The sequence below is a fragment of the Myotis yumanensis genome, unplaced genomic scaffold (genome assembly GCF_028538775.1).
Source record: "Myotis yumanensis isolate MYYU_CA2020_CCGP unplaced genomic scaffold, mMyoYum1.0.hap1 SCAF_5, whole genome shotgun sequence".
Classification (NCBI taxonomy): Eukaryota; Metazoa; Chordata; class Mammalia; order Chiroptera; family Vespertilionidae; genus Myotis; species Myotis yumanensis.
In genome coordinates this window covers 23,692,718-23,717,765 of record NW_027223756.1, presented here as the reverse complement: position 1 = coordinate 23,717,765, position 25,048 = coordinate 23,692,718, and the positions used below count along the sequence as shown (strand labels likewise).

Here is a 25,048-nt window from a genome sequence, read left to right as displayed (position 1 = left end):
AAACTGGCTAGGACTCAATAAACTTTCTCTGACTTCAACCTAAAGCTGCCTATTTAAGTAATCCCATTGGATCAACAGACACAGTGACAATGTACTTCCTCCCCTTCCCCTGTCCCCAACTGACATCTGGCTACTCTATGGTTGTCACATAGCAAGGCATGGTTGAAATCACTGTGTATTTATATTTCATAAATGATACAGAGAGACATTTTAAGTTTTCTGAAAGAAAAGGAGTGCAAGTGATACTTGTTCTTAATGTTTATAACTCTTTTCCTTTAATCTGTTTTATTTCCTCTTTCTGAATGCAGTGGTTTTGTTTGTTCTGTGTAGTTTGGGCTCCTTCTTCTTCTTCTTCTTCGTTGGGCTCCTTCTTCTTCTTCTTCTTCTTCATCATCATCATCATCATCATCATCATCTTCTTCTGGCTTGTTTTATTTTTTAAAAAAATCAACATTTAAAAGTTCAATAATTGAGGTCTTCGTGCTAATTTAGAAAAAGTTATTTAATAACAGGAGAAAGTAGACCTGTTAATAATTCAGGGTCTAGGTAACAGAAGAGGGTCTTGCAATCATTATAAGTTGCCTGTGTTTCCAAGTATATACAAAAAATATAGAGGTCAGTGGGTTTGGTTCAACCAAGAGACAACTTTCTTCTGGAGCGTTGTAGCTAAGAAAAGTTGGCCTTAGGTTAAAAAGCTGCTACAAAGAGTTCATCCATGTCCTGAGTTTGCAGAGAGCACTCAATCATTGCATTATTCTTTGGACTTGCTGAAAACTCAATGTTCTTCTTTCATTTGGCAACACTGGTCTCCTAGGATATGTGACTCTTTCCAGTTTTCCTCCATCTTCAGTGACAGAGGCAATGGGTCCTTCAAAATATTGGGCCAAAAAATTGGTCACAGATTTGCAATCCAAAAGAAACGGGAGGTTACTGAATTGATTCCAGCAAGGAAGGACTTTGAGAACCTCCTTGGTTAGTTTAATGTCTATGCATTGCATATTTGTAGCCACGTCCCCCTCTCAGACTTGAGTAATGGTGTCATGTTATTCACTGTCTTGCATTAAAATGGTTAAGAAAGTAAAAGCAAAACATCTCTAGCAAGAATTAGCTTCTTAAAAAATTAAGTCATCTTGAAATGTCTAACCTTTAGGTACGACATTTGTCATAAGTAACTTCAGATCCAACAGTTTATCGCAACACTTTGTGAGGGCTTTGGTTGCCCCAGCCCAAGGGGTTGGAAGACTCAGAAAGAGACAAACGAGGCAGCTAAGAAACAACCTGGGAGACGGAGCTGGTGCTTCCGACCTGCACGTTCCCCGAGCAGTGAGTTAGGAGCACGTGTGTGGGAGAATCTGCTCAAGTGTATTAAGAATTTACATCCTGCCTTCGGAGATTCCCAGAGCTCCTGAGCATATTAAAGGCTCTGAAATGTCCTACAGTATTAAAATCTCAGTATTCTGTTTTCCAAACTTATTTCACAAGGAAACCATTTTTTATGGAAAACGTTTTAATACCTGGTGACACGTAATATTCTGTGGATCTCAATTTGGGAAAATACTCTAGGTTAAGAAACTAAATCTATAAGCCAGTTTCAACTTCAGACAATGTGATTGGTACTCCAAGCCTACTGTCTTTTATTGTTTTTTTTAATCCTTACCTGAGGATATTTTTTCCATTGATTTTTAGAGAGAGTGAAAGGGAGTGACATGTGACCTGTCCAGGGCGGGGATCGAACCTGCAACTGAAGTACATGCCCTTGACAGGTACATGCCCATGCCCATGCCCCAAACCCTTAGATCTGCTCTAACCACTGAGAAAAACTGGCCAGGGCTGCCTTTTTTGTTTTTAATCCTCATCCTAGGATATGTTTGTTTTGTCTGTTTGTTTATTGATTTGAGAGAGAGAGAAAGAGAGAGGGAGAGAGAAAGAAAAAGAGAAACATAGATGTGAGAGAGAAACATCCTTTGGCTGCCTCCAGTACAGCCCTGACTGAGGATCAATACCACAACCTAGATATGTGCTCTGGTTTGGAATTGAACCTGCTACCTTTTAGTGTATAGGACATGCTCCAACTATCTGAGTCACTGGCCAGGGCCAAGCCTACTGATTTAAGTGAGAATAGGGGTGAAGGCCTTCAGGGGATCCAACTTCTCTTGTATGGCCTTTCCCTGGCAAACTTAATTACAGTAACTCCTGTTCACCCTCATTTCTCCAATTCAAGTCTTATGAAATATAAATGCACAGTGATTTCAACTATGCCTTGCTATGTGACAACCAATGGGAATTTCACTTGGAAACACACACAGAAAGCCAATCATGCAATAATATTCTTGTCAAACTAGGACACTGAACCAGTTTACATGGTAAAAAAAAAATGCACAACTGATGGTTATAGATTTTTGAAAATTAAATAGTGTCACAGGCTATATTTTTTCCTTCTGAATGATTTCTTCTTTCATTTCTGGAGGCATTTTTACAGTAAAAGAAGTAATATTAACCTTGTTTTATGCTTGAGTAGCCTATACTTTTTGTGGTTTCTGAGAATGATTTAGAGTGGGGTTGGAACACTTTTTCTGTGTTCCAAATAGTAAATATTGGCCCAAATAGTAAATATTTTATGCTTAGCCATTCATACAGTTTCTGTCACAACTAGTCAACTCTGCCATTGTAACCTGAAAGCAGTCAGATAATGAAGAATCAGAGAGATGAATGTGGCTATGTGTCAATATCATTTTATTTGTAGACACTGAAATTTGAATTTCACATCATTTTCACTTGTCACAAAATATTCTTTTTACTTCTTTCCAAGCATTTAAAAAATATAAAAGCCATTCTTAGCTTATGCGCCATGTAAAAATAAATGGAGGTTGGACTTGGCCTACGGGACGTATTGTGCTGACTCCTGCTGTAAAGTATCCTGCTGACATTTATTTCCACAGGCTGGTACCCATCCCATTCATAACCCTCTAGCCTTAACTCAGAGACTGGGCAAGGAGACTGACTCTTTGCTGTAGATTCTTAACAAATTCACTCTTTTTTCTTTTTCTTTTTTTGTATTCAAATCTTTTTCTAATCTGATCTTCTTTAAAAATTTTCAAGTGACATTCAACACCATTCTACCTCAGTTTCAGGTGTGCAGCATAGTGGCCAGACAGCTATACAATCGAGGAAGCGATTCCCCACCCCCACCCCGAGCATTCCAGCACCCACCCGCACCATACACAGCTATGACAACACTACAAATTCACTCCTCACTCACCATCTTTTGGTTGATCACTGTGAGCCAGTGGAAATACTTGGACCCATCAATCGAATGTATTAGAGGACAAAATATATTATTTGATAGCCCTACAGACTGGGTTTCATTAAGCGGGTACAACCTGTAATTCATTTGCAATATCAGCAGGTAGAATTCATTTCCTACTAGGAGCATTTATTCAACTGAGGGGCATCCACCAACTGGGGGTGTTGATCCCCTCATCCTGCCCTACTGTTCTACTTTGCAACTTGTTCTAAAGAAATAGCCAGTGTATTTCTGACTTCTGGGCAAATTCATGAATTGGGGTCCAGGCAGCAGGAAGAGAAGCTGTTGGTGCCCATCGCTTGGTCTTGGCACCAGTAATGGGTGTCAATAAATCCCAGACTCCCTGGGGCACCGTGTTTCATAAAAGGGAAGCGCTGGCTATGCAAACCGATGCCACCAACTGGCTCTGGAAGCTGCTTTTCTGGAGAAATTCCAAATATATTCTTAAAAGACCTGCCAAGCCCACATGCATTATGGGCAACCATTTGCTGCCAACCACTGGGATAATAAAGGGATAATAAAGTGAGCCAGCTAAATAATTTTTCACCAGTAGATCATGAGTGAGATAGCTGACCTCCAACCTTAACTAGTACCGTAGTATCACAGAGGTTAAATCAGTGGTACCCTCTGTAGACAAATACCAAACAATGGCTATTTCACTAAGTCTGTGGTGAAAAGAGAAAAAGGCAGACAATGTACCAGGTAATAAGCTTCTCATAAAGCTAAAGATTATATCCTTTCTTGGTGTGAGTGTTTCGTATTTAAGGTTTATGGAAATAGAATTTTTTTTCATAGTGAGAACTTAGACATGTGATTTGCCTCTCTGATTCCCAGTTTTCTCGTCTGTAACAAGGGGGCTCATAATAGTATCTATCTCAGAAACTTTTTTGCGGGAATAAAAAGATTATCCACGAAAAATGTTTGGCATACACTTGGCACATAGGAGTTGTTCAATAAACGTTAGCTGTTATTACTACCATTATCATAATCATAGTTTTTAATGTCCTTACATGGAAAATAAAAAAATAAAAGCTTCCCAATGTTGGTTTTCCTTTTGTCTCCCTCTTTTATTTTTTTGGGGGGTGGGATTTTCTGATTTAGGTCTATAATTATAAGTGCTATGTAGATAACTTAAGTAGCTGAAATTGGGGAGGGCAGGACCCAAAGGTGATCTGTTTTAATGAGGACAGTCATTCATTTATGTGAATGATGCTTGGGCCAACAGAATAGCAATGTGGATGAAGAGTTTATTCAACATTTACTTTTAATATACAATAATTGGAAGTTACTAATGGTTTGATTATGGGGTAAGAGGAAAAGAACAAAATCAAGAATGAATCGGATTTTTGCTTGAGTAGTCAGGTCGATAGGTGGCTCTGATATTTTCTGAGATGGAGAAGAGGGGGTGCTGAAGGGCTGGGACATGTTTGGGTTTAGTCAAGAGTCCTAGTTTGGATGCATAAAATGATTGTGCAGCATCTAAATGGTGATGTCAAGTCGGGGTCTGGGGTTGAGTGGCCAGAGATGACTTTCTATCCCTCTCTGATATAAAGGCATGGGGATTGGTGAGTCTTCCTTGGGAGAGAATGTGGAAACAAAAGAGGAGAGGAACCCTAGTGTTTAGAAGTCAAGCAGAGGAGAGCAATTCATCTAAGGAAATTGAGAAGGAACAGCCTGTGAGGAAGGAAAAACATCTGTCCTGAAATTTAAAAGTGAGGGGTGTTTTAAGTACGAGAGGGCAGTCCCTTACATTGAGTGCTCCTGTGTGGTTGCAGAAGGTGAGACCTGTCTATGGGTTTAGGCAACTACAGGATGTTGGTAATATTGACAAAAGCAGCTCAGGGAGATTGTGAAAGCATGAGCCAGATGTTGGGGAGTTAGGAATGTTTGGGAGCTGAGGACATAGGCACAGCAGGTATAGTCAACTCTTTCAAAACGTTTAATCTAAAGAGAAGCAGAGATGTGAGCCAATAGCTAAAGCTGAATATGATACTAAGGGAGGAATTTTTCTATTAAAGAGCAGATACTAGAGCAAGTGGAATTAATCAATATAAAAGGAAGAAACGAATAATTCATGTAGCCAGGAACCAGGACTGGCTTCCTCCCTGTGGGGCCAATGCAGGTAGGCAGGACAGTGCATCAGAAAGGCCCTACATTTTGCTTTATGCCCTGTAGGTACTGTCTCTAAATTCTTACTAATTTTATCTTTGAATTTGCTTGTGAGGTCTGATGGGACAATGGCTCATGCCCCAGAGGCTGGAGCTGGGCTCACACACTGCTGCCTCCCCAGGAAGGGGTCTAAGTTGGTTGTTCCTGGTGCCACCCTGGTCCATCCCACCCTCTGTCTATGGCATGAGCCTGGGTGCCGGTGAAGGGATGGTTGGGGATGAGCACCCCCATGACATCCTCAGATGGCCACCCACCAGGCTGAAGTTTGTCTGTTGGGTAGCCAGGTAGAGACTCTTTTGAATTAGGAAAAAGGATATAGAAAGATAAGCTTATGTGTAAACAAGACAATTATTGACTCCAGGGAAACTAAAACATTGTGCAAGAAGAGGAAACTAATCATGCTGAACGACTTAGCTGCACATACCATTTCCATACTCATAATAATTAGAATATTGATCTAATTGAAACTATTACATCAGATACCGATGTTTTGGAAAGATAGGAGCATGTTGGGATAAGCCCAAATGACCAGGAAGGTGAGCTAAATCCTCGCCTGCTATCTTGGAAATTCAATAAGTAATAACTAAAGCTGAAAAGATATAACAGTAAAATTGTATTATTTAGAAGATATGGTGGAAACTACCAAATTTATTACCAAAAGAAGTAAAGGTGTTTATTTCTTGGCTTGGAGAGATTGGAAAGTGAGACAAATGGGTCATAGAACTAATATCAGTGTTTTATAATAGACTTTTAAAAACTATTTGATTCTAAGCTGTATATAAATATAGATATAGATATATAACTTTGGTAAAAATAAGAACATTAAAAAGACAAAATTTAATCAAAATATTAACTATTATCTTTCAATGATTTTGTTTTTCTTCTTTTTTACTTCTCTGTATTTTTTGTATACCAAAAGTATATTAGTTTTATATAAAAATAATCTTCATTGAGAACAAGAAATTGAAGCTCAGAAAGGTCAGGTAAATTTCTAATTTTATTTCTCTTGTAAACAGCAGAGCTAGGATTCTAATGCAATTCTGTCTGACCCAAATAATATGTATCTTTCATCAAAGCTTTCAATCATCATCAAAAACCAAGAAGCAAACTTTTCATGGCACAATATTCTTTCCCATCTCTGCAGGTCCAGAGAGCCTCTTTCTATGCCAAATAGTAACAGTCTGCGGCTGTTATTTGTCTGCTGTATTTGCCCATGTACCTATTTATGCTTATCTAGTTCTCTACTTCCAGAAAGAGGAAAGATTGGATTCCAAAGATACATACACTACACACTATAGCAAAATAAAATAAGTTAAAATGAGGCATGGTGTATTTGATTAGCTAGTTTAATGTTCTCACAAATACTGCTGAATGAGTCACAGTTTTCTGAGGATGTGACTTAGTCCCAAGCTCCTTTTGTTTTCTTATTTATTTTTATTTATTTATTTAATTTTGAGAGAGAGAGAGAGAGAGAGAGAGAAGAAAAGAGAGAGAGAGAAACATCTATGTGAAAGCAAAGCATCAATTGGTTGCTTTCTGCATGCCCCCTTCCGGGGAATCAAGCCCACAACTTGAGCATATGCCCTGACTGGGAATCGAACCGGCAACCTTTCAGTGCACGGGACGACGCCCAACCAACTGAGCCACACCAGCCAGGGCTCCTTTTGTTTTATCATCAGTGCCTAGCAGAGTCCTGGGCACACAGATGTTGAATGAATATTTGTTGATTTGACTCACTAGCAAAGCTGTGGCTTCTGGAGAAGTGGCTAGCTTTTCCCCCTCTTACTGTGACTACCTTAAAAGGGTATAAGCGAGCCTTTCCTTGCAAAGGCCTCCATTGGGAATGTAGCATGATGACCAAACATTCATTCATCTAATTAATGGAAAACTGTAAAATCCACTGGAAGAATTATATTTGTAAGGAACGCCTTAATTTATTTCTGTCCTTTTTCTTAAAAATGGGCAAAGTGACAGGATGTACAAGAGGCACTGATTCCCTCTTCATTTGGACAAGGTGTATGGAAGACTGTCACTTAATGTTGGCTCCTTTGTGTTGCATAGGATGATACAGTGATTTCTGTTCAAAGATGATACAGTGCTAACAAAGCAAATGCCCTCTGACTCCTGCTGTTAATTACCTGCAGTTCCTGGGGTTTGCATCCACGGCCTCACTTAGGATAGCTGGTCACTGTGAAGTTGGTGGGGTGGAGAAAGGAAAGCTCTCCATGCTTCTGAGCTCAGAAAGTCAGTCAATCCTTGAGGCTTTTAAGGTATAAATCCATTTTCTCCAGATGAATCTGAAGTTGCAATATTATAATAACATTCCAATGGAAGCCCACTTTATTGCCCAGCACATTAACAAGCCGTTTGATAGTAAGTTGTTGGTACGACATTTCTTAGGAAGTACCTATTATAAATGATGATATGCTAGGAAGTCAACGTGGAAAAAACTGTCTTTAAATTTTTTCTCCAAATATAGCTTTATATTCTGGGAAACTTTGCTGATGGTACTTTATTGCCTCCTTCTTCCACGTAACAAGGGTTTACCACCTGCTACTTGCCCAAGGGGTTCCAGGCAATGTAGATATAGAGATAAACAGGGCGGGCTAGTGTCTGTCTTCAAGGAAGTGACATTCTTGGCAATTTGTCCTGTGTGAAGTCACAACATCATTTAGCCTAATGTTTTGGCAAATGATATTCTGGGCTGATATTAAGATGACTCACATAGTAACAATTACAAAAAATTCCAGCAATAATAGTGGTACATTTATTGAGTTCTTATTCTCTCCCCAAAATACCTAAATAAGAACCTTTGATACATCTTATTTCACCTAGTCCTCATAATAACCTTAGAAGGGATACTGTATATGACCAATTTTTTTCATAGGAAGAAACTAAAACTCAGAAAGCTTAAATAATTTACTTCAAGTTCATAGCTAGTAAGTAGTCCGGCCAGAACCCAAACCCAGAGTTCCATGCTCTTAACCACCATATTGTATCTGCTTTATCTTCTAGAATGCTCTTTTTCCAAATTTCAAGTGTCTGAGTGTTACAATAAACTGTAAAGAGGGTTTCCCCTTTTCTTTCCTTCAACACTTTATTGTGCAGAATGTTGAGAATGGGGAGATGGTATGAGAAGTAAAGCAAAGGAAATCAAAACATCAGCCCTGGATTCCACAATCAGCATGTTTGTGTTAGAGAAAGACTCAGAAAAACCTGACCTGGCTCATCTGATTCTAAAAGGAGAGATGAAGAAATTCCACCTTGTTCCCCTGATTCTGCCTCTGGGATAGGTAGATGTGCGATAATAACACCAAGACAACCATAAAGATATTCGTTAAGAGCCTGGGTCCAGGCTCAAAAAGGTGTATATTGAATTTACATGAATGCTACTGAGCAGACTCAGGTGGGTTGATTCTGCCCACTTTTCCACTAAAGTATTGAGTGTGGCTTTGCGACAGGGAGGGAGGGAGGGAGAGAGGAGGGGGAAACATCGATGTGAGAGAGAAACATTGATCAGTTGCCTCCCATACAAACCCTGACTGGGGATCGACCCCCCAACCTAGTATGTGCCCTGACCACGAGTTGAACTCATAACCTTTAGGTGCACAGGATGATGCTCCAACCAACTGAGCCACATTGGCTAGGTCAAGTCACTTCACTATTTTGAGTATAAAACCAGGATTATTTGCAATGTACATGCTGCCTCATATGATTAAATGGCTTTAGTGGTAGAAATAAATTGATTTGGGAGTTTAGAGGAGAAAGTGATGATCAAGTCTATTGATGTAAGGAACATTCAAACCTGTGGTGAATGTTTATGAGTTTACTTAAGCCAAACTGATGACAATTGCTAGGAAGCAAAATCTCAATGGACTGACAAAATGCTCCAGAAAATGGCGGTTTTACCAGTTATTTTGTACATCAGAATCAAAGGGGAAGATGTAAGGAGGTTACATGAAATCTATTGGTGGTAGATTAGGGAGAAAGCAAAGTAGGGAAATCTCTGAGATTGGATAAAAAAGTAAAACAGATAGACACATACTTCTTTTACATTGGTGGGTGTAGGATAATTAACAGTTAACATTTACAGCATATAGAGAGAGTATGCAGGAGAATAACCATGAGGGGTTCTGGGAGTGATCTGGAGAAATGGGATCACTCTGACATTCCAAAGTTATATTATTATAGATGCAAAAATGACAATAGACAGGCTCACATGAGGTAATGATCATCCTTTGTCAAAGAAAATACCTGCCTAGGATATTATTTCCCCCAATGATTTGCTTTTAGTTAGGAAATTTTTTGTTTGTTTCTTTGAATATATTGTTATTGATTTCAGAAAGGAAGGAAGAGGGGGAGAGAGAGAGAAACATCAATGATGAGAGAGAATCATCCATCAGCTGCCTCCTGCATCCCCCCTACCAGGGATTGGGAGATTGAGCCTGAAACCCAGGCATGTGCCCTAACCAGGAATCAAACCATGACCTCCTGGTTCACAGGTTGACATTCAACCATTGAGCTACATCAGCTGGGCTAGGAAGTTTTCATTTCAGACCATCCTATGTGGTTACTTTAGGGTCTCTGAGTTTGTAAGACCTGTCATACAGGCCCCCCTGAGCCTGTCAGGTCTAGTATGTGGCCCCTTTTTCATCCATAAGTTATATTATAGACATGTTTTGACCCTCAGAAAGCTTGGAAAAACCTTTAGAGGTCCCCTTACTTATTTCTCTTTCCTTCAGGAAGAGATAGTGTAATTATTTTGAGAGAGAGAGAGAGAGAGAGAGAGAGAGAGAGAACGAACATCTTTTAAAAAGAAGAGTGGTACCTTTTAGTGTTTCCCAACCCTTTCCGAATAAGCTCTTATAATTCCTCATTTGGAATTTTACTTATCTAAATCCTTATTTCAAAAACCAGGAAACAAGTGGAATGTTTCCTCAAAATCATCAAGGCAAGAAACCAAAAACTGTCACCTAAGAGAATCTATACTTGGCTCTTCTCATCACCAAGCATTTCATGAGCACTGACCCAAGAGACCACGCCACCTATACACAGCTACTGCTTTTGACTTCTCGGTGCTGAAGTGTTAAAATGGCAGGTGTAAAAGATCATCTGCATTTCACAGCCCCATTCAGTAGCCTCTGTCCACATGTTCATGCTAATCTCATAGGAATGTCCTTTGGGGATCGGCTCATTCTATGAACTTATGAGTGCAATAGTTTTCTACTTGGGAAAATGAAAGTTACTAAGATACAAAAGAGTGGTTGGTTGTGGGGGGAATAGGCAGGGAGAAGATATTTGAAGTGCTGATCCTTAGTAGGACCAGATTCACAGGGGACCAGATCTCCCCATAAACATCTGTGTTCAGAGATGCTCCCCCTGACTTTGTCGCCTGTGTGAAATCCCAGTATACGCTCTTAGAGCCCCACAACTTTATCCTTCCTAACATTCAGCAGCAGTTTTAATTGTACACTTATTTTTGCGACTGTTTAATCCTTAAGGGTTTCTTTCTGTTTGGAGCCTTCACAGGACCACAGGCTCCATATGGGTAGAGGTTAGATTTCTACTCTATTATTACTGTATCCTCCAGTACTAAGCACTGTGATTACGGCATTATATAATACAATGTTCAAGAGAAATTTATTGAATAAATGAATGGGCATTTTAAGCTAGTCTGGAATCTTGTTTTAAACAAGGTACTTCGGGTTAGCCCAATCTTTATTTATTATTTATTAGCTACTAAAAGACAACTGATAATCACTTACAACGTTCTTCTGTTTGTCTTACAGTCAACTTTGACCACTTTGAAATTCTGCGAGCCATTGGGAAAGGCAGTTTTGGGAAGGTGAGAATCCAAATGATTAATAGGTATGCAGCTCAGGGAACAGAGTCCAGGATGTTCAGATTACTGAGTTACTGGGACCACCAGGAATAATTCATAGATGTCAATATAAGCATTAAACCTTTTCATGTGGGAAAGATGCCACCTGATTTCTGTTCTTCCCAAGTCGTACCATGTTTTTATTTTTTAAAAATCCTACCATGACAAACATATATATACAGTCTAATTTTTTGGAAGAAACTTCTAGATTCAAACCCTGATTATTAGCTTCTTAGTGGAGATGTATCTTGAGAATATTTCATATTGAACTTGCATTTTAAAAGTATTGCTGTCTACATTATCAGGCTTTATATGAACCTCTAAAAATACGTCAAAAATATGGACATCGTGTTTCATGTTATCCCTTCTGAAAAGTCTTTTTTGGTTCGTTATATCACTTATGGGTACAAACAGAAATTCTTTGCACAATATCATTCAGCCTGACAGCTTTGCCCATTCATTTAAGTCACTCAAGCAGAATGAGGATGGCATTTGCTACGGGAAGTTTCCTGACAAGGAGGCAGCTATTTTCTCCAAAATGCTGTTTTTAAAAAGTTCCCAAAAACAGGCAAATTTGTTTGAGAAAGCAAAGATTTAGGAATTGATCGTGTACATGGGAAGAAAATGAAGTTTTTTTACTCTGAAATCAGAACTAAGTGGCAACTTTAGCGTCAGAGAATTTGCAAGTGATAAGGCCTCCAAGCCATGCTGAAGAACGCATCTGGTTCTGTTGCTCATCACTATGATTCGTCATCTCCCTAATCACTTTCTCACTCTGGTTTGCCCCAACAGGTCTGCATCGTTCAGAAGAACGATACCAAGAAGATGTATGCAATGAAATACATGAACAAACAAAAATGTGTCGAGCGCAACGAAGTGAGAAATGTCTTCAAGGAACTGCAGATCATGCAGGGTCTGGAGCACCCTTTCCTGGTTAATTTGTGGTAAGTGGTTTTTTAAGTATAATTTTTAATTTATTTCTTAAAGAGAGAGAAAGAAAGAGAGAGAGAGAGAGAGAGAGAGAGAGAGAGAGAGAGAGAAAGAGAAACATTGATGTGAGAGTGAAGCATCGATCTGCCGCCTCCTGCACACCCCCACCCCAGCAGGGGGATCGAGCCTGAAACTCAGGCATATGCCCTGATAGGGAATCCAGCTAGCAACCTTTGGGTGGACAGGATGATGTCCAACCAACTCAGCCACATGGGCCAGGGCTGTGGTGAATGGTTTTATTGCACCTCTGAATGGAGATACCCCGTCTTCACCCCAATACTGTGGTATGAGCGTACCTTGATTTCTAGGTGTGCAATTGCAAAGTCCTTCTTAGGATCTTCCTCAAGGATTCTTGTTCTCCTCGGTGTCTTTGACTTGATAATGAAACAAAATAGCTGTTTTATTGTCACCAATAAGTACTTCTTGGTCTAGTTGTCACAGTTTCTCTTGCCCTTGAGATCAAGTTTTATTTTTGAAGATCATTGTAATTAAATAGGTTGAAGGAATGGGTTCAGATGTCTCCTCACTCATTAGATACTTTTCCCCATTAACCGTGGGGCAGAGACTTCAGGTACAAAATGTGGCATCACTGGCTGACATGAGGTTGATCTATAGAACTTGTACTAAGGGCTTTCTCCTTTAAATGATTGGCAATAACAGAGAGGTCTCTGGTTTGATCCCCAGTCAAGGCACATGCCCAGTTGCAGGCTCAATCCCCAGGAGGGGGTGGGCAGGAGGCAGCTGATCGATGTTTCTCTCTCATAGATAGGTGTTCTATCTCCCTCTCCCTCACCCTTCTGCTCTCTCTAAAATCAGCAAAAACATACTTTCAAATGATTGGCAATAAAGCTGGTTTCCTTGAAGCGAGGATAGGTGCTGCCTTTCTCTCCATATAGGTTTTAACAGAGCTGGAGCTACCTTAAGTGATCTGTTTTCAAAGCCATTATTACAACCCCACGCTTAGAAAATGGCGAGGCTTGCCTTATCTATGACTTCCTGCTCTTTTCTTGTGTGTGGAGGTCTTTCTGTGGCCGTCTCATTTTGCTCTACATTTGAAGGCAGCCATTATGTTCAGAGCCAATTCTTAAAGCTAATTCCGTAGGACTGTCATTTAAATATGCATACCAAGCAGTGCTTACTTGCCAGCAAAGGCAAGAAAAAGGTCTTTATCCAGCGAATACTAATGGAAAAATAATTGACATGTCACTGTGCATTTAGGGACATTCCTCTGGAGGAACGAGTGCATGAAACCTGTCTCTCTCCATCTTTAATGAACACACTTCACTTACTATGCACTTTGCTCAAATGCTATCCACTGCCATTGAATAGAAGACGGTTCTGTGTGGCTTGGAAACAGGTCTATTATAGCTTCTGCACGACTGAGACATGGGAGGGTCTAATTTTGGCTCAGGCTCCTGTATTCAGGCAGTACTTTAGAGTGGCCCATTGAACACGCTGCCATGGAAAGAGTTAAACGGAGGCAGCTCTTTCTTCCCCATCCTTAGCAATCATCATCAAATTGCCTTTTTTTCCATCTCTCTCCACCCTGAAAATGAGGAAGTGCTCTCACTTCACAGGCTCTTTTTGTCCAAAGTCGCATTTTCTTTCTTTCAAAGTTCACTCAACTAATTTTCTCTTTTTAAGATCAGGAGCCCTTCATAAAGACAGACTTAGCCTTTTACCCTTCCCTGCTTGTCTCTCATCACTGAGTAGGTAAGGCTGGTTTCATTCTAATCCTGTTTTTTTCCTACCACATGGGCGGGTGTTATGAGACTTTAAGCTAGCCACAGTTTGCAGACTTTGCAATCTGCTGACATGGTATCATTCCAGATGACTTTCTGTTCTCCATGGGCGCTAACTTGGTGACAACATGACGTCTACCCTGTCCTTCCGTCTTCTCACACTGAGTCTCACAGTGGAACATTGGGCACCATTAACGTTGAGAGAGGAGAGAGAAGAGACACCCCACCCCTCATCCCATGATTCTAGCCCCACGTTCAGAACTGAAAACTGGGAGGGGTACCATTCCCCAAGGTACAGCAGAAAACCTTTGTCTTTCAAACCCTGAGCTAAAGATCTTCTAATAAATGCTGTCTGGCCCTAGCCGGTTTGTCTCAATGGGCAGAGTGTCAGCCTGCTGACCGAAGGGTCCCAGGTTCCATATCGGTCAAGGGCACATGCCTGGGTTGCGGGCTCGATCCCCAGTGTGGGGCACACAGAAGGCAGCCAATCAATGATTCCCTCTCATCATTGATGTTTCTCTTCCTCTCCCTTCTTCTTGTAAAGCAATAAAAATATATTTTTTTAAAAAAGCTGTCTGCCTTAGTAAGTACAGCACAGTAAATGTAAGTCACTCTTTCCACGACTCTTCAGCACCTTGCAATACTTCTGGAGGTGTGATTGTGAGAAATCTTTATCATTAAGTCACATTGTTCTAAGGTAGGGTTAATGGATATGACTTGGGTTGTTTTTATGAGTGAAATGAGACAAAGTGCTATGCTCAGTGCCCAGCACGTAGTAAGCATCTTACAGATTCTAGTTCCTTTCCTTGCCCCATTAAGGTGAAGCATTCTGAACGTGCTCATCATTAAACACCCAAAGTACATTTAAATGATGCTTGGAACAAGGCATCATGGGAAGTTGTTGGGGGAGGGGGAAGGAGCGGTCTTCAACTCATTCTCTATAAGAGCTTATGTTTGTCTTACTTGGTTTTCCACCCTCATTCTGCAAATCAAACAAAAAAAATCAAAGCATCCCCAGTATGTTATGTACAATTAATCAAGATTTGTGTCTTGGGTTTAACTGGACTTACTTTTACATTCCCAAAGCTTCAGGAGCCGATTTTCTTAAGAAGTACTGTACGGTTAGTAAAATAGCAGCAATATTTTTTGAACTCCTTGTACCCCTTTGTGTATTCTAGTTTACTCTAGTTTACTGATATGCAGAATATGCTTCTCAATATTGCTTTCAATAATCTTCTCATGTATTCCCAAAATGTCCCTTACCACAGGGATGTGTTCAGAAAATTCTGGGTTTCAGGCTGAGGGAAAACACAAATTGTTTCCTTTGTAAGCAGGTTTATTTTGTTTAAGATAGTACATACCTATATGGTATTTGAAAACTTTTCTGCTCATGTCAGTCAAACTGAAAAGCGTACAAAATCACATCGAAAAACAGAAATTTTGCGATAATCCTATCACCTTGAAATAATCACCCCTAAGGTGTTCCTGTGTACTTCCCAGTAAAATATCTGCATTCGGTTTTCTGTTTTTGATCATGCATTAGCTTTGTTCACTTCTTCATTCGTGTATGTGTTTACTGAGCATCACAGACAAGCTGTAATTAGGGTTGCTAGGTAAAATACAGGATGTACGGTTACATCTGAACTTCAGATAAATAACCAATAATTCACAGTATATGTCCCAAGGATTGCACGGAACATATTTTAACTGGAAATCATTCATTATTCATAGTTCTAATTTAAGTGGGCATCTTGTGGTTTCATTTGCTAAATCCAATGACCTAATTGTAAGAGGGACCCACACTGTGGGGAAGCCATGTCAGCCGGAGTGAACAGAGCGCCTGACCTGCTTGACATTTCCAATACCCAGGAGAGGCGGACGTGGTCAAATGGCACATGGCCCGGGCCAGTGTGGCTCAGTTGGCTGAGCGCCCTTCCATGCAACGAAAGGTCACAGATTCGATTCTCAGTCAGGGCACATGCCCAGGTTGCCCACAACCGGGGCATGTGCCCTGACTTGGAATCGGGGGTGTGTGTGCAGGAGACAGCTGATTAATGTTTCCCTCTCACATCGATGTTTCTCTCTCTTTCTCTCCCTCTCTCTTTCTCTCTCATATCTATAAAACCATATTTAAAGAAAATGTCACATAAATATATGAACTGTGAAAAGGGCATGAGAAGTATAAAGGGGAGTGTGTGTGTATGTGTGTGTTGAAGGGTTTTGGGGAAGGAAATTCACTAGCCTGGGAGCAGCAGTGTTAAGGGTGAAAGAACATTCTGATTAAAATTCAAATCTTTCCAGCCTCCACGAACCTGGCCCCACTCGGAACACAGTCATCAGATGTAGGCCAGGTTATACAGTGAAGGCTGCCCGACAGGGCTGGCATACAGGAAAAGCAAATAAAGCCTTCCTGCGGGGCCCGCGCTGAGGGCTGCTAACAAAGCCCTGGCAACCCACAGCCTGCAAACAAATGGGCCCCAGTCATGCCCAGCACGGCCGGTTCCCCAGGTGGCTTTTGTTAATTGTGATTGAATCTGCAGCTGCACACAGCTCCTCGGGGCTCCACTTTCTCCTCAACCCAGCTCCCTCCTGACTCGCTTCTCTTGCTCCTGTGAGCGGAAAGGGTCCACGTGTCATTTCAGCAAATTAGGAGATGAGATGGCCTGTTTCCAGTGGAAGGGACCACTTGTACTGGGCGTGTGAAAAGGGGGTCCTGCCAGATGGCTGAACGGACTGAGTAAAAGGGTTCCCTGGAAGACACCCCCATCATCTGTGACTCAGAAACCAGTGTTTCTTCAGGGAATCACAGACTATGAGAACTCAGGGTAGACGCAGGGCATCAACATCAATAATAATAATTAATAATAATAATAACAATATCGCAATAGTAATAGTGTTCCTATCCATGGTGTTCTACTACTTTTTGGGTTTTACATAGATTATCTCATGTATTCATCCTAACAATCTAGGTTGATAGGGATTATTATTCCTGTTTTACACTTGAAGAAATGGAAGCTCAGAGAGGTTGAGTAATTTTCCCAGAGTCGCACAGCTAGGGAGCGGCAGAGCCAGGACTTAAACCTAGGAATCCTGACATTAAAGCCTGTGCCCTTCTGGCTATACTATACCATCCTCTATAGACATCTTGTGACTCCTTTACATGATCTTGTGGAAGGAAACTGAGTTTATTTTGTTTATTGTCTTTCACACCCTACAAGAATACAAACTCCCTGAAGCAGGTATGTTTGCATGATTTGTTCACTGCCTCATGCCCCAGCTCTTATAACAGTGTTTAACACACAGTAGTGTTCAATACATATCTGTTGAATGAATGAAGTGAGTTAGTGGTGGGACCAGGCTTCTGGCTCCTGCTTGTTTGCTCTTTTCCCATCATACCACTGCCACCTCTTGCACACTCACAAACATCCCTTCCTTTAATCACACCCACTCTGGGTCTTTGGAGGCCCTGATGTCAGAGAGACCCACATTTGAATCCCTGAGTCACCACTTGGTATCTATGTGAATTGAACAAGATACCTTATGTCTTCTTCTTGGTTTCCTCATTTATCATTTGGAATAAGAGCAATACCTGTGGCAGAAGGTACTGCTATGAATATGTATATAAAGCAGCTCACACATAGTAGGTGCTTAATAAATGGCTTTAAACAAACAACTCAGTGAAGCCCCTTCCAGAATGGAAATCCCCATAGCCAGAGAAGATTCTAAAATGAGCAAGTTCACTTGATTGAGAGCTGGCTTGGTTTTGTTCTCAACTATTAAAAATACAAATCATTCTTTTGAATGTAAATAACACATATATAAAATATGTAAATGCAGGGAGTCCTAATGAAAACAGAAATTTTGTCACTCAGAAATAACTATATTACTTTTCTATTGCTGCTGTAATAAATGATCACAAATTCAGTGACTTAACACAAACTGGAGTACTTGAGATTAAAGCTGTTTTCTTATTTTTTATTTTTGTTAATCTTCACCTGAGGATATTTTTCCATTGATTTTTAGAGAGAGTGGAAGGGAGGGGGAGAGATAGAGAGAAACATTGATGTGAGAGAGCCACATCAATTGGTTGCTTCCTGCAGGCGCCCTAACCAGGGCCAAGAATTGAGCCTACAACCAAGGTACATGCCTTGACTGGAACCGAACTCAGGGCCCTTCAGTCTGTGGGTCCAGGCTCCATCTACTGAGCCAAACCAGCTAGGGCAAAGCTATTTTCATAATATGCTTAAGACATTATTTCCCTTCTGCCCTGCATTGTTATTTGCACTAATGTTCACAAACAGACATTCAATCAACCAATGAATACATAACTAATCAGAACAATGATTCCTTATGGGTTGGAGAGCTTAACTAAAAGGTATGTTGCAAACTTTTGGAGTGGCTGAAATACTGTTGCCTTTACTGTGATGCCAATTACATGAAGGTATATATTTGTAAAAATTCAGTATGTGGTACACTTAATACCTGTGCACTTTACTGTAAGTGAATTGTACCTTATTAAAAGAATATGAAAAAAAATTTAAACCCACACATTTATTATCATACAATTTCGAAGGTCAGAAGTGTAAAATCACACGGGGCTGAAATCAATCTGTCAGCAGAGCTGTGTTCCTCCGGAGGTTCTAAGGCAGCGGTTCTCAACTTTCCTAATGCCACGACCCTTTAATACAGTTCCTCATGTTGTGGTGACCCCCAACCATAAAATATTTTCGTTGCTACTTCATAACTGTAATTTTGCTACTGGTATGAATCATAATGTAAATATTTGATAGGCAGGATGTATTTTTATTGTTACAAATGGAACATAATTAAAGCATAGTGATTAATCACAAAAACAATATGTAATTATATATGTGTTTTCTGATGGTCTTAGGCAACCCCTGTGAAAGGGACATTTGACCCCGAAAGGGGTCACGACCCACAGGTTGAGAACCCCTGTTCTAAGGAGAGTCCATTTCTTTACCTTTCCCAGCTTCCTGAAGCTGCCTGCATTTCTTGGTGCACAGTGCCTCACTTGGTCTTGAAAGCCAGCAGCAAAGCACAGGCAAAATCCTCCCTGCCTCTGACTTTGGGCCCACCTGGTGACCAAACTCTAGCCAGGTTCCTCTGAGCCCTCTTCTGTAAGAATTGAACAGAACAGTTTCTAAAAGCTCCACGCTGCATCCCTAGGATGACCTTAGTTCCCCCTGAAAGTGCTTGTCTGAGAAAACTCAGTGCTGCCCAAAGAACTTACTGTCTGTTCCAGCCAACACCAACCAAAACCTATTTTTGCCCCATGCTGTATTGCCTCTGTGTCCAGTGACCTTGCTAAAATTATATTCTTAATTCTACTAGTTGGCCTGTAGGTTCTTTGGGTTTTCAGTAGTTACAGTTATGTCATTAACTAATAAAGCCAGTTTTAGCGCTTCCTATTCAATCGCCTTATTTTTTTTGAAATATATTTCATTGATTTTATACAGAAAGGGAGAGGGATAGAGAGTTAGAAACATCAATGAGAGAGAAACATGGATCAGCTGCCTCCTGCACACCCTCTACAGGGGATGTGTCCACAACCAAGGTACATGCCCTTGACCAGAATCGAACCTGGGACCCTTGAGTCTGCAGGCTGATGCTCAATCCACTGAGCCAAACTGGTTAGGGCAATCGCCTTATTTTTTATTTCCATGCCTCTTGCATATGCATTGAGAAAAATGTCAAGTACATGTATGGTGGACATCTTGTCTATTTGTCCCAATTTCATAGGGAAGGTCTTCAGTATTTTAAGATTTCATCTGTACATTGGCTGAAGAAGTAGATGGTTGGGGGGAAATAAGGAAATTATACAAATGTAAAATCACTCTTTAAGACAGCTAATATTATTGAGGATTTATACCTTTGAGGTACTATGCTAAGATATTACATGCATTATCTCATAAATTATCATATCTTTGTCTCGTATATCTTCATATCTTTATCTCATTATCTTCAAATATCCTATGTCTCCTTACAAAGATGAGTAAGCCACAGATGAGAGGTTTGATTCCTTGCCCAAATCGCAAACCCAGAAAGTGATAGCAACCCTGGGTTCCAAATCCCACCCTCCAAATTCTCTAAGATCCTTAGTGTTAACTTATGTTTTCTTTCATCAATTTAAATATGTATCATTGCCTCCAAATCTCTAAAACCAAATTTTTAAAAATTAAATTCAATTGCAAAATCAATAAGAAAAAGTTTAAAGAGCCATCTAAAGTAAATGGCTGAGAAATGCTAATGTTTTAGTGAAACAAAATCACCACGTGTAACTTACTACACTCCAGTTTGAGAAAAATTATACCTATTCTTGCTTCCCTGATAGAATTCCAACCACTGGACATCAGAAAGAGAGATGGGTAGAAGTACCCCATGAGATGAGAGCAAAGGCAGGAAAGATCCCAACCTTTCTGAAGATGCACTTGGTCTGGTTTGACTATAAACACCAGGCAGGTGAAGGGAAGTAGGATGCATTACAAATGGAGAGGCTAGGAGGAGGGCATGAAAGGCAAAATAAGAATTTCTGTTGCCCTGACTGGGTAGCTCAGTTGGTTAGAGTGTCATCCCAATACACCAAGGTTGCAGGTTTGATCTCTAGTCAGGGCACACAAGAATCAACCAATGAGTGCATAAATAACTGGAACAACAAATTGATGTGTATGTCTCTCTCAAATCAATAAAAAAGAAAGAGAACAAGAAAAAGAAAGCACCATTGCCCTCTCCCCATGCCTGGGCAGACATTATTAATCAATCTTGGCATGCTTTTCATTGAGCCCAGACCCAACCTCAGAATCTTGGCCCTTACTGTCATGAGGAACTAGTAGCTCAGTGGAGATATGTGTGTGTGCGGGGGTGGGTGGGTGGGGGGGGGGTGGTAGGTGTGCGTGTCGGGGAGGAGGTTCTGTAATTGGTAGTAGTGCTGGGAAATCCTCTCTCTGCCCTAAAATTCTGAGACTGGGCTGGCAACTTGGTCAGCCAGGAAGTAAATTGCCTCTCTGGCTACAGAGATAGAGGCTAGACAACACCCTGAGCCAGATGAACATTTTGTCTCTCCACTTCATCTACACTGGAGAAATAGCCAATCAAAGTGTGACTCAGCCCGGTGGTGTGGTGCAGTGATTGAGCATTGACCTATGAACCAGGAGGTCACCAGTTCAATTCCCAGTCAGGGCATATGCCTGGGATGTGGGCTCGATCCCCAATAGGGGGTATGCAGAAGGCAGCCAACCATTGTTTCTCTCTCATCATTGATGTTTCTATCTCTCCATCCCTCTCCCTGCCTCTCTCTCTAAAATCAATAAAAACTTTTTTTTTAAAGTGTGACTCAGCACGTCCTGGACCTCTCTCAGCCAGGTCAGAGCTGCCCAGTCACTCTCAGAATCACCAGTGGCCATTTGCCAACCCATCAATGACCCAAACTCATCCCCCTTAGATCGTCTCTCTGCAGTCAGTCTATGAGTCTCATGAAGCAAAAAATGTCAACTTCAAAATGTACTTTTCTGAATCCCTGATAAACACCATGCACAGGAGTCTGATTTAATTGTTCCTTCTTATCATCTGAGCTTGTGTCTTGGGTTTTCATTTTATATGGTTAGCAACATCTTTTATTCCCCTTGGCCTGTTGACTGGCTGACCTAGTCTCTGAGGTAATGGTCTCCAGAGATTCTGTAGAAAATAATCAATCAAATTTTCCCCAGACAGGCTTCATAAATAACATCTCCGGAGCCAGTGTAGATGAGCCGACAGATCGCAAAATATCACTCAGAGCTCTGTCCAGAGAAAGGTCATGGCTGAAGAAAAACCAACTACTATATCAGAACATCAGGACAATAATTGGCAACCTATTATGTGTGATTTTTAAAAAATCACCCACAAATTTTTTCATTGTGTAAATCATGGATTTTGGTCACTTTATTTAAGGCTATAGTTTGAATCAGGCAAGTATGTGTATTACTTTAGTGAGGATTTCATGACCCCCTACAATCAAACTTAGGTCCTTCTAAAAAAAATAAAAATGAACAAAAAAAATTATTAGGTTCTTCTGTTGGTCTTTTTTTTTTAAATGTTTTTATTAATTTCAGAGAGGAAGGGAGAGGGAGAAAGAGATAGAAACATCAATGATGAGAGAGAATCATTGATCAGCTGCCTCCTGCACACCCCCTACTGGGGATTGAGCCTGCAACCCGGGCATGTGCCCTGACTGAGAATATATAGTAACCATGACCTCCAGGTTCATAGGTCAGTGTTCAACCACTGAGCCACACCGGCCAGGCTTTTCTGTTAGTCTTTATCATGGTTTCCTGCACTTCTCCCTCACAGCCCTTAGCACACACTACAACCACATATTTGCTCATGTAAATATTTGTTTATCTGTTATAAATGATTAGCTTTAAGAAGGGGGAACCATGTTCCTTGGTTTATTCCTTTATCTCCAGTAACTATACAAGTAAATAAATATACAATAAATATTTGTAAAATGGCCATTGAATAAACAAATGCTCATTACAGACCAAACTGTCAGGGGATGGGGGGGAGGGGGATGGGGGCGGCTGCTGATGGATGTGAGGTGAGCAAAGCACAAATTCATCACATTGTTCAGTCAAATGAGGAATTTAGGTAAAACATATTAATTTTCCTGATACAATCCTATCTAATAAAAGAGTAATATGCAAATTGACCATCACTCCAACACACAAAGATGTCTGCCCCCAGGTGAGAGAGGATATGGGGAAATGGGAACTCCCATATATTGCTGTTGGGAATCCAAAATCATACACCCTCTATAGAGATTAATTGGACACTATTGAGCAAGAATTGTTCTTTACCTTTTGTTTTAACAAGTCTTTATCTTAGGGAACTGACTTCTAGAAATCTACACCAAAGTCAGACTGGCCAGAATACAAAAAGATATCTGCATAAAGATTTTCACTGTTACACTGTCAGTAACAGCAGAAGACTAGGAACAACCTGAACGCCCTTCATAGGGAACAGGCAGAGTGTCATTATGAACTTAGGATGTATTTATCTTAGCTTACATTTGTGTATGCATATGTACACTAGACCTTTACCCGTATCAAATATCTTTATTTATTTCTATCTCTGTCCAGTGAGAAATCCTAGTAACAGTAACAACCAGATTACAGCAAACACATCTACCTCCCAGATAGTCTGGAAGAGGACATGTGCAAGGTAGCCAGGAATATCTTTTCACATCAGAAAGTCATAAAGTTATCAAAACCTCCTAGGGTCATTTCAAAATAACACATGATTCAACTTACCTATTTTTTTGCTGGTCAAAGAACAGTCATGAACTGAGCATCAATAAGGATGATAGCATCAAACCCGTGAATTCATTAGTTTAAATAAACTTACTGATTTTTGGGGGGAGGATTCTAGGAAACCAACACATCATTTTGAAAGTGACAAATAAAGACGTAAACTGTCAGTCTGCTCCATGTTTCCATGCTTCTGTTTCTATTTTGTTTGCCAGTTCATTTTGTTCATTAGATTCCACATGTTAGTAAGATCATATTGTATTTGTCTTTCCCTGTCTGGTTTATATCACTTAGCATAATAATCTCCAGGTCCATCCATGATGCCACAAAAGGTAAGACCCCCTTTTTTTATAGTGGCACAGTATTCCATTGTGTAAATGTACCACAGCTCTTTTATCCACTCATCTATTGATGGACACTTGGGCTGTTTCCAGATCTTGGCTATTATAAACAATGCTGCTATGAACATAGTGGTGCATATAATCTTTCAAATTAGTGTTTTGGGATCCTTAGGATATATTCCCAGAAGTAGGATCACTGGGTCACAAGGTAGTTCCACTTTTAATTTTCTGAGGACACTCCATATTGTTTTCCACCATGGCTGTACTAGTCTGCATTCCTACCAACAGTGCACTAGGGTTCTCTTTTCTCCACATCCTGGCCAGCACTTGTTTGTTGGATTATTGTTGTTAGCCATTTTGGCAGGTGTGAAGTGATTTCTCATTGTGTGTTTTTTTAAATCTTTATTGTTGAAAGTATTACAGATGTTCCCTTTTTTCCCCCATTGGTCCCCTCCACCGTGCTCCCACCCCCCTTCCAAGTCTTCACCACACTGTTGTCTGTGTCCATGAGTTATGCATAAGTGCATGTAAGTTCTTTGGTTAATCTCTCCCCACCCCCAACCTCCTGCCTTCCCTCTGAGATTCCTTAGCCTGTTTATGCTTCTATGTTTTTGGATCTATTTTGTTCATCAGTTTATTTTGTTCATTAGATTCCACATATGAGTGAGATCATGTGATACTTATTTTCTCTGACTGGCTTATTTCACTTAGCATAATACTCTCCAGGTCCCTCCAATGCTGTCTCAAAGAGTAAGAGACCCTTCTTTTTATAGCTGCATAGTATTCCATTATGTAAAAGTATCACACATCTTTTTTATCAACTCATCTACTGATGGGAACTTGGGCTGTATTTATAATAGCTAAGATCTGGAAACAGCCCAAGTGCTCACTGTGGTTTCAATTTGCATCTCTCTGGTGATTAGTGACTTTGAGCATTTTTTCATATGTTTATTGGCCATCTGTATATCCTCTTTGGAGAAGTATCTATTCAGGCCCTTTACCCATTTTTTGATTGGATTGTTTGTCTTCCTGGTGCTGAGTTGTATAAGTTCTTTATATATTTTTGAGATTAGCTCCTTATCAGGTGTATCATTAGCAAATATGTTCTCCCATTCAGTGGGTTCCCTTTTCATTTTGTTGATGGTTACTGTGCAAAAGCTTTTTAGTTTGATGTCGATATACATAGACACAGACAACCGTGCAGTGATAGCCACAGGGAAAGGGTGGTGGGAAGTAGGTGGAGGTGGGCAAAGGGAGAAAAATGGGGATGGAAAGAGACTTTGCTTGGGGTGATGGGTGCATGATGCAGGGAGTAGATG

The 25,048-nt window shown here is 40.4% G+C and overlaps 1 protein-coding gene across 2 annotated transcripts in view; it reads left to right on the top strand.

Moving 5' to 3' along the window:
* Positions 1-25,048, top strand: part of STK32A (serine/threonine kinase 32A) — a 91,500-nt gene that overhangs the window by 9,824 nt on the left and 56,628 nt on the right. For both annotated transcript variants that reach the window (XM_070414666.1, XM_070414664.1), the window contains exons 3-4: positions 11,263-11,318; positions 12,147-12,298. In XM_070414666.1, coding sequence (XP_070270767.1) covers positions 11,263-11,318; positions 12,147-12,298 — 208 coding nt within the window. The remainder of the gene's footprint in view (positions 1-11,262; positions 11,319-12,146; positions 12,299-25,048) is intronic.